General features: G+C 52.9%; 1 protein-coding gene across 1 annotated transcript; it reads left to right on the top strand.

The window, feature by feature from the left end:
- Window positions 1-5,033, top strand: LYPD3 (LY6/PLAUR domain containing 3). The gene is given in 6 exon segments (XM_036428757.2): window positions 1-158; window positions 888-1,019; window positions 1,652-1,822; window positions 2,666-2,827; window positions 4,305-4,693; window positions 4,696-5,033. Coding segments are annotated over 6 exon segments (1,092 nt in total). The 5' UTR covers window positions 1-73; the 3' UTR covers window positions 4,849-5,033.
- Window positions 5,034-10,482: the final 5,449 nt, after the last annotated feature.

The following is a 10,482-nucleotide window of genomic DNA, read 5'->3' as shown; positions in this document are numbered from 1 at the left end:
CCAGCTCAGGTAAGAGGACCGGGGCTGTGAGGCGGCACACCGAGGGGGACCTCTGAGGGAGCAGGATCGCACCATGGACCCCGGCAGGAAAGCAGGTGCCCGGGCGGTGGTCTGGACCACAGGTTGGCTGCTGCTGCTGCTGCCTATGCTGCTTCAAGGTAGGTCTGGGTAGCTAAGTTGGTTAGAGCCTGGTCCCCATAGCCAAGGTTGTGGGTTCCACCCCTGGTCAGGGTACAGGTAAGGGTCACCCAATGAATGCATAAATAAGCGGAGCAACAAATCAATGTTTCTCCCCCCCACCCTTTCCCTAGAAAAAGATAAATAAGTAAAAAAGAAGGTGGGTCTTCTGGGGAGAGGGGTGGAGGGGGCAGAGTGGGGCCCAGGGAAGAAGGTGGGGGGAGAGCGGGGAGTGATTCCTGCCCTGGGGGAGGGGGCTGTGGGAAAAACTCTTCCAACCTGAGCAGAGGGGGCTGTGGGAAGACCCCTGCTCTGGTCAGAGGAGGGGGGAGGGGCTTGTGGGAAGGGATCCCTCGCTAAGCCTACTCATCTGTGGAAAAAATTCTCCCATCCTGACCGGAGCAGTGTGGGAAAATGCTCCCCATTCCTGGCAGAGTTCTCCCAGGGCTTCAGGTCAGAGCCCCCCACCTTGGGCCTCGGGCGCCGTGGGGAAGATGCCCCCACTGTGGGCACAGGGGGCTTGAAGGAAAGGGACACCATGTCTCCCGTGACCCCATATTTGTGGGACGCTTCTCCTTACTCCTGCCCTGGGAAAGGCTGTGCAATAGGATCCTCTGGTCTCGGGGAGCCAGGGCGGGGGAAGGGGCGCCCTCCGTCGGGGAGGGGCGGGAGGAGGCTCCAGCAGCGGCCCACCGCGCCCCCCTCCCCAGGAGCGCGGGCGCTGGAGTGCTACAGCTGCGTGCAAAAGGCCGACGACGGGTGCTCCCCGCAGAAGACCAAGACGGTGAAGTGCGCGCCCGGCGTGGAAGTCTGCACGGAGGCCGTGGGCGCGGTGGAGACCAGTGAGTGAGGCCCCCGGGCCCGCGTGCCTGCTCCTCCAGCCAGGCCCCGCCCCTTACAGTCCAGCCCCGCCCCCTGGCCTTGGCCACACCCCTCCGAGCAGCGCCCCGCCCCCTCCCTCTCTGCCTGGCCCAGGGCTCAGAGGGGGCTGATGGGAGCTGAGAAGAGGTGGGTGAACTTGGGAGAACCAGGATCTGGGACCCTGTTCCCTTCTGGAGCACGCCCTATCCATGTCTGCGCCACCACGACCTCCCTAACCCAGAAGGTTCTCCTCCCCACCCCAGCCTCCCCTCTCCAGGGGGCCCTGGCGATGAGGTTTCTGTAGAGGTTTCCTAGGTGCCCTAGTGGAGGCTAAAAGGCTCAGACCCACCTCCCACCCTGGTCTGAGGCCACAGCTCCCAGGAGGCCCGTCCTTCTCCATCCTGTGCCTTTTTGTCGCCCTTCTTATAGCCACCCCTCCCCTCCACACTCCTCCCTGCTTCCGGGGCGCCCCCTCCATTCTGTCCACTCTGCCAGCCTGGCAGCCCCCGGGTTCAGCTTGTGGAAGCCCCGCCCTCCGTGGGTCAGGCTTTCCTCGGATGGGCCCTTTCTGAGGCCCCGGCTCCTCTGAGCCCCCTCCTCTCCCTCCCCGCAGTCCACGGGCAGTTCGCGGTGGCGGTGCGCGGCTGCGGCTCCGGCCTCTCTGGCAAGAACGACCGCGGCCTGGACCTCTTCGGGCTGCTGGCCTTCATCCAGCTGCAGCAGTGCGAGCAGGACCGCTGCAACGCCAAGCTCAACCTGTCGGCGCGCGCGCTCACCCCCGCAGGTGCGTGTGCGTGTGTGTGTGTGTGGGGGGGGGGGGGAAGGGGCGGGCGAAGGGGCGGAGCGTGCGGGGCCGGAGCCGCTGGGGGCGCAGGGGGGGGAGGCGGGGGAGGGCAGAGCTAGAGGCCGAACCAGGGTCGGACGAGGTGGGGAGACATGGGCTGGAGCCACCCCAGGCCGAAGTGTGCTTTCCGACCATCTTTATTTGTTTATTTTTTTATAGTTATTCCTGTTAACTTTATTGCTTCTGTTTGAGGATTCTCAATTTATAATATTTGTTTATGTTATCCTAATATTTTCTTTTCTTTTATTATTTTTATTTATTTATTTTAAAAATTAAATTATTATATGTGTACATATCTAAAATAAGTGGGTTTTGTTTGTTTGTTTTGTTTGTTTTTTTAAGGCCGAAACCAGTTTGGTTCTGTGGATAGAGCGTCGTCGTTGGCCTGCGGACTGAAAGGTCCCAGGTTCGATTCCGGTCAAGGGCATGTACTTCGGTTGCAGTCACATCCCTGGCAGGGGGTGTGCAGGAGGCAGCTGGTCGATGTTTCTAAATCTCCGTCCCTCTCCCTTCCTCTCTGTAAAAAAATCAATAAAATATATTAAAAAAATTTAAAATATATTTTTATTGATTTCAGAGAGGAAGGAAAGAGAGAGAGGGATAGAAACAACAAAGATGAGAATCATTGATTGGCTGCCTCCTGCAAGCCTGGGGATGTGCCCTTGTCTGGAATCGAATCCGGGAACCCTCTTGTCCTCAGGACGACGCTCACTGAGCCACACCGGCCGGGGCCCAAGCCTGCTTGTCCCCTTCCTCACCCCCCGCTCGCTCCCTCCCTCGTAGGCAATGAGAGTGCGTACGAGCCCAACGGGGCCGAGTGCTACAGCTGCGTGGGGCTGAGCCGCGAGGCCTGCCAGGGCGCCGCGCCGCCCGTCGTGCGCTGCTACAACGCCAGCGACCGCGCCTACCAGGGCTGCTTCGACGGCAACGTCACCCTGACGGCAGGTGAGCGGCCGGGGCGGGGCGGGTACCTGCGGCCCCTCCGAGGCCTCCGGAGCGGCGGGAGCCCTTGGCGCACAGGGTCCCCCATCTCCAACGCACGCCCGGGCTCTCGGCCTAAGTTCTTGTCTTGTGTTCAGAAATGCAGTCCTGTGGCACCGGGATAGGGATGCTTTCAGTCCTAGTTGTTTTAAAAAAATTATTTTTAAAAAAATATACATTTTATTGTTTTTTTACAGAGAGGAAGGGAGAGGGATAGAGCTAGAAACATCCATCAGCTGCCCTCCTGCAGCCCCCCCCCCCCCCCCCCCCGGGATGTGCCCGAAACCAAGGTACATGCCCTTGACGGGAATCGAACCTGCGACCCTTCAGTCCGCAGGCGATGCTCTGTCCACGGAGCCAAACCGGTTTCAGCCTAGTTTTTTTGTTTTTTGTTTTTTTTTTAGATGCATTTCCATAGAGGCCTGGATGTGCCATGGGAAATGTTTTTTTTTCTTCTTTCTAAAACTTTATTTCCACATAACTATGCTTACAGAAATACACTCATATTGGTTAATAGAATGCAATTTACGTTTAATTTATTTTACATGATTTGGACCAGAAACTTGGTACATGCTTTAAATTATTTTAAGAAAGAAAAAGATTTGCAATGTTTTATTTTTTATCCATTACAAGTGTATATAAAAGATCCTCCAAAGCTATGGGAAATGTTTTTAAACCTTGAAGCTTCTACCTGGGCATTGCGGGGGGATTGTGGTTCTGACTCCTTACAACTCCAGGGGTTAGGGTGCCCCCCAAACCACAGAGGAGAGGTGCAGGTCAGCCTCCTGGCCTCTGCCCCGGGGCATCATGGGAGATGTAGTTCTTCAATCCCTCTCCTCCCTCACCCAAGGAGAGGCGCAGGTCAGCCTCCTGGCCTCTCCCCGGGGATCATGGGAGATGTAGTTCTTTAATCCCCCCCCCCAGGTGTGTTAGATGTAGCTCTCACTCTAAGACTAACTATTGGGGTGTGATGGGGGGCAGGAGGGAGAGGGAGGGGACTTTTGCTCTTCTGCTGTAGGAAATGGGATCCGTCCTAAGCCAAGGACCGGGACAGTGTTTCTCCGAGTGGGGCCTGAGCTGAGACTTCGGGCTCCATGGACCCCTGGGCCCGGGGTTGGGAGGTTTTTGCCTCTAAGCTAAGGTGACCAGATCGTCCAGGTGTTGGCGGCACAGTCTTGATTTCTAACAATTTTTCCCGCGTCCCGCGGCGTTTTTTAAAAAAGTCCCGATTTTTGGAAAGAATCTTTCTTTCAAGTCCCGAGGCGTTTTAAAAAATCGGGACTTTTTAAAAAAATGCCGCGGGGGGAGAAAATTGTTAGAAATCGGGACTGTCCTGCCCAAAGCGGGACGATCTGGTCACCTTACTAAGCTGCACTCTGCCCTGTCTTCAACCCCGGCGTCTGTGTGTGTGTGTGTGTGTGTGTGTGTCTCCCCCCTACAGCCAACGTGACGGTGTCCTTGCCGGTCCATGGCTGCGTCCAGGAGGAGTTCTGCACCCAGGACGCCGTGAACGGCCCGGGCTTCACGCTCAGCGGCTCCTGCTGCAAGGGCCCCCGCTGCAACACCCACCTCCGCAACAAGACCTTCTTCTCGCCGCGCATCCCGCCGCTGGTGCTGCTGCCCGTGCCCCAGACCACCACCTCCGCCCCGGCCACGACCTCCGCCCCGGCTGCCACCTCTGCCCAGGCCGCCACCTCCGCCACCACCGCCACCGCCTCCGCCGCCCCCCGCGCGCCCACCAAGCCCGTCTCCGCCGCCAAGCCCAGCCCCGCCTCCGCCAGCCGCACTCCGCCCAGGGAGGTCGCACCCGAGACCGCGGTCACAGAGGAGGAGCCAGCCTGGCCGCAGGCGCCGCGGGCCACCAGGACCGCAGCAACAAGGAGCAGCGCCCCACCAACACGTGGCCCCACAACGGGGGCTCGGCAGCGCCCTCTGCCGGCCTGGCAGCCCTCCTGCTGGCCGTGGCCGCCCGCACCCTGCTATGAGCCTCTGCACCTGGGAGCCTGCTCCCTGCTCCCTGCCCTCCTGCCCCGGGGACCCCCTCCTCCCGCTCCCGCCACCGGACTGGGCTGGCCCAGCCCCCCCCTCCGTTTCTTCCACTGACCTCAGCCCCCAGCTTCCGCTGCGCTGGTCTGCGGCTTCGGGAAATAAAGGGAAACCCTTGTACATACATACATACATACATACCCTCAGGACGTCCTAGCTTTTTGAGGCTGCAGATAGGCCCACCCCCCTCCTCCTCTTTCTCCTCCTTCTCCTCCTCCCCCTCCCCCTTGTCGTCATGGGGACGGAAGTGGTTAGAAGTGCCACAGGGACTGTGGGAGAGACAGCAAGGAGCTCTCCCATAGCCGCCCTGGAAGATGGGGGGCAGGGTTGGGGGGATAACGGGGTCCCCCCTCTGCGGGCTGCGGGCCCCGCCCCGCATCTCCCTGCGAATGGTCTCAGCCACTGTCTTCCTTCCTGGACTGTGAGCTCCTCAAGGGCCAGGGGCCGCGCCTTCTGCCTCTGTGCGGTCCTTCAGCCCCTGTGCGGTCCGTTTCTGGAACATAAAGCCTCAATAAACGGATTTCTTTGTACAGTGTTCCCAAGGGTCCTCTCTACCTCCTTTCTGACAGTAAGGCCTGGAAGCTGAGCTAGGGAGGAAATGCCGAGACCTTTCACTGAGGAGCTGAGATAGCCCGGGAGGAGTCTGGTTTGAGCTCCTCTCTTTTTCATTGTTTTTTAAAATATGTTATATTTGGCTTCAGATAGGGAGGGTGAGGGAAGGAAGGTGATAGACACATCAATGATGAGAGAGAGTCATGGATCGGCTGCCTCCCGCACGCCCCTTGCTGCTGCGGTCAAGCCTGCAATCTGGGCCTGTGCCCTGACTGGGAATCGAACCATGGCCTCCTAGTTCCTAGACTGAGGCTCAACCACTGAGCCACACTGGCCCCGCTGTTATTTTTTTTAACTTTTTGTCTCTGACACCTTCCGGAGAATGGATGTTTGCCAGGTATTTTATTCATTATTGTTTTTTAAATTTTTATTTATTGATTTGAGAGAGAGAGGAAGGGCGTCAGAGAGAGAGAGATTGTTGTTCCATTTATTTATGCATTCTTTGGTTGATTCCTGTCTGTGCTCTGAATGGGGATCGAACCTGCAACCTTGGTGCACTGGGACAATGCATTAAGAGCTACCCTGCCGGCTGCCAGATAATTATTTATTTATTTATTGTTGACATTATTACAGATGTTTCCCACACCCATCCCCTCCCCCTCTGCTCCCTTCACCCAGACTGCCCTCCCTCCCCGCCTTCCCCCCACCCTCCCAGCCCCACTGCCAGCCGTGTCCATGGGCTATGCATATATGCTATGGCCAGGTATTTTTAAAAGCACCCATGGTTTCCTGGTTCCAGGCTCTGTGGCAAGCACTTTCCACACACCACTGACGATTCAGAGCCTTCCTGCAATACAGTATTCCCATTTTGTTTTCCAACTTTGATTATAAAACATTTCACACCTACAGACCAGTTGGAAAGATCATGCGATGCACCTCCCTCCGCCCTCCACTGAGGTCCCCAAACTTTGAACATTCTGTGAGGCCCACTTATGCTCCATTTTACAGATGCGAACACTGAGGCACAAACAAGATTACGTCACTTTCTCAGGCTTTCCCAGAGCTGGACTGGGACCCAGGGAGTCAGCCTAGAACAGTGGTCGGCAAACTGCGGCTCTTTGGCCCCTTGAGTGTGGCTCTTCCACAAAATACCACGGCCTGGGCGGGTCTATGCTGAAGAAGTGGCGTTAGAAGAAGTTTAAGTTTAAAAAATTTGGCTCTCAGAAGAAATCTCAATCGTTTCCTGTTGCTATTTGGCTCTGTTGACAGATGAGTTTGCCAACCACTGCCCCTAGAGCAGCGTTTTTCAACCGCTGTTCCGCGGCACAGATGTTGCCTGGTGTGCCGTAGGTGCAGACAAGACAAGAATTTTATAATTTTTCACTATTTTGTTTACTTAATATTTCATAATAAAGTAATTATAAAATACTTTCTTTGTGTTTATTTGATTCCTATTCAAGAGAATTACTTTATATATAGTCAATATAGGCACAGAGTTAAATTTTTTAACATTTTCTAATGGTGGTGTGCCTCGTGATTTTTTTCATGAAACAAGTGTGCCTTTGCCCAAAAAAGGTTGAAAAACACTGCCCTAGAGGATGCCCCCAAACAACCAGTTTGCAGGTTGGGTTGTTGTGGGACACAGCCAGGAAGGCCCTGCCCTGAGCTGCGGCTCCCATTCAGTGCTGCACTGTCCACTATGGTAGCCACCAGCCACATGTTGCCGAACACATTTAAGTTTAAATTCATTAAAATTAAAATAAATTTAAAATTCAGTGCCTCAGTCACATTTCAAGCACTCAAGTTCCACACGTGGCCACTGTACGGACGCTACAGGTATGGAAATTTCCATTATTTCAGCTCTGGACTCTACGGTGTAACAGACAAAAGACCCATGATTTGATCTTTTTAGTTATTTATCTCTCCCCCCTCTCTGATTTTTAAAGTGAGTGAAAAGGAGGGGGAGAGACACAGAGAGAAACATCAGTATGAGAGAGACACATTAATTGGTTGCCTCCCGCACATGCCTGGACCAGGGACAGTGATTGACCGCAGGATCCAAAGCAGGTGTCCTTGACCGGAATTGAACCCGAGACCCCTCAGTCTGAGGGCCAACACTCTAACCACTGACAACCCGGCTAGGGCAAGACCTGTGTTTTTAACCCACTGGGGGTTGGTGGTGAGCCCGAGGCCTGGTCAGAGCCAGTCAGCAACAGGTGGAGGGAAAATTTAGCCAGCTGGCATTTCCTCCTCTCATTCTTATCTTTAATCTCTCTTTCTTAAAACCCTTCCATCTGTCCTCACCTGCCTGTTATTCTTTCCTGGTCTCCACCCTGCCTCTGACCCGTCTCTCGGGAGCATGGATTCAGTTGTGCGGGTCCTGTAATCCTAATTGCTTCGATGCATGTCATAACCCAGGAGCTTTCCAACGGGCTGAGTCAGAATTGTGCTGGAATCAGCGTCTCTCCTTGGCTGGCTTCAGCCAGAAAACCCATTCCAGAGAAGAAAGCTAAGAGTGAGAGTTTATAGGTACCATCAGGTGTCACGACCATGGACTAAAACCCAAGCTGGGGGTTATGGGCTAATTAATGGGCTTTTCTTTCTGGATTAATTTAAAAAAAATATATATTTTATTGATGTTTTTCACAGAGAGGAAGAGAGAAGGACAGAAAGCTAGAAACATCGATGAGAGAGAAACATCGATCAGCTGCCTCTTGCACACCCCCTACTGGGGATGTACCTGCAACCAGAGTACATGCCCTTGACCGGAGTCAAACCTGGAACCTTTCAGTCTGCAGGCCGACGCTCTATCCACTGAGCCAAACCGGTTCCGGCTTTCTGGATTAATCTATAGGAAAACATGACGGTGCCACTTCAGTCAAAGCACAGCTACGTGTGGTTGTTGACAAGGTGCCTGACGGGATGTGCTCGTGCGTTCGGCATGGAGTGAAAGGGCATCCGGAATATCGCAGCCCCTCTTTGGAAGGAGTGATTGCTAAGCGCTGGCCAACAATCTCCAGACTCCTCCCTGCCCCGCACAACTGCCAGTGTGTGCTGTGCACCGTGGGAGCCGGGAGCACTGAGCACAAGCGATGGTGTGAGACTGCAGCGTTTTAATTTTATGTGGATTAGCTTACATTTAAATTAGCGTGTGGCTGCCGTGTTGGGCAGCAAAGCATTAGATGGACAGCTGGATGCTGGCCAAACTGGGGGGCTGTCTTCTCATAACTGGGTTCAATGAACAAATAATGGCTCCTGGTTTGGGCTCTAAGCACGGCAGCATTGCTCCCTGACCGTGCAGGACTGTTCTCGGGGACTAGTCGCTGCTTTTCAACATCAGCATGACCAGGGGCCTGCCATTTCCCTTCTCTGAGCCTTCATTTCCCAACAGTCCATGGAGGGATAACGACATCCCTTTTGCAAGGTGCAGTAAAGTCAGGCTGAAGTTCCAGGCCGGCCCCCACCTTTCTCTGGCTGTGTGACCTTGGACGAGTTGCTTAATCTTTCCTGGCCTCCGTCCGTTTCTGCAACTTTAAGACGGACATTAACATCGCCTTCCTTCTACAGTAGCTATGAGGATTAAGCAATATCTGCACAGTACTTAGAGCCCGGGGTGTGATACAACCTATATGGTGTGTGTTTGCTCTTGTTATCCTCGCGAGAGGACTGGGCAGGGATCATTCAGTAAGCCTCTGCCAGAGGTGCTGGGGCTTATCTCTCTACTGTTCCTCTTGGGATTTATTTTTCTTAAAACCATAGTTGATAACATCTTTTTTAAGCAAGGATATTTGTTTTGTGCTGCTCTTGTTTCAGGTTCACAAACATGTTTTGTACTGGTCTTGATATAAAGAAGATTTCTTGCCTGGCCAGTGTTGCTCAGTGGTTGAGCGTCGACCCAGGAACCAAGATGTCACTGGTTGATTCCAGTCAGGGCCCATGCCTGGGTTTCAGGCTCATTCCTCCATAAGTTGGCATGCAGGAGGCAGCTAGATGATGACGTTTCTCTCTCACAGATGTTTCTGTCTCTTTCTCCCTATCCCTTCCTCTCTCTCTAAAAATCAATAAAAACATAAAAAAACCCCCACAAAACTGTTTCTTACCTCCTATATGCTCAAATAAGTTTTTATTTATTTTATTTTAAAAAAATATTTTATTGATTTTTTACAGAGAGGAAGGGAGAGAGATAGAGAACTAGAAACATTGATGAGAGAGAAACACCGACCAGCTGCCTCTTGCACACCCCCCACTGGGGATGTGCCTGAAACCAAGGTACATGCCCTTGACTGGAATCCAACCCGGGACCTTTCAGTCCGCAGACTGACGCTCTACCACTGAGCCCAACCGGCTTCGGCTCAAGTGAGTTTTTAAAGCATCGATTTAGCCCTGGCCAGTGTGTTCAGTGGTTAGAGCACACCGGCTCTCACATGGAGGGATCTTGGGTTCGATTCCTGGTCAAGGGTATGTACCTGGGTTGCAGGTTAGATCCCCAACCCAGTTGAGCCCAATTTATGTGCCTCTTACATTGATGTTTCTCTCTCTCTCTCCCCCCTCCCTCCCTTCCACTCTCTCTAAAAATCAATGGGAAAAATATCTTCAGGTGAGGATTAACAAAAACAAAAAAAGGACTGATTTAATTTTTTTAAATTGGAAAAATCTCAAAATTACAGAAAAGTTGTGAGTACAGTACAAATACATTAATTTTCCTAAATCATACCAGAGTCAGTTGCCAATATTATGCCCCATAATGTTTAGTGTGTTTCGTACAAGCAAGGACCTTCCATGTAACCAAAGGACAACTTCAAACATAAAAGAGATTAGCATTGGTAAGTTTCTCTATCGAATCCTCACACTCCATTCAAGTGTCACCAGTTGTCCCAATAAATGGCCTTCACAGTATTAAGGAACAAAAATTCAGCTGAGCAAACTTACTTATTAGAATTATGTCATGCAGGTGTTTTGTTTTAGTTTTTAGTCATGCCATACGTGCTTTTTAATTTTTGTTTTTACTTTTTAAATTAAAT

Source organism: Pipistrellus kuhlii, unplaced genomic scaffold (assembly GCF_014108245.1).
Source record: "Pipistrellus kuhlii isolate mPipKuh1 unplaced genomic scaffold, mPipKuh1.p scaffold_m20_p_90, whole genome shotgun sequence".
Classification (NCBI taxonomy): domain Eukaryota; kingdom Metazoa; phylum Chordata; class Mammalia; order Chiroptera; family Vespertilionidae; genus Pipistrellus; species Pipistrellus kuhlii.
This window is presented reverse-complemented; position numbering and strand designations above follow the sequence as displayed.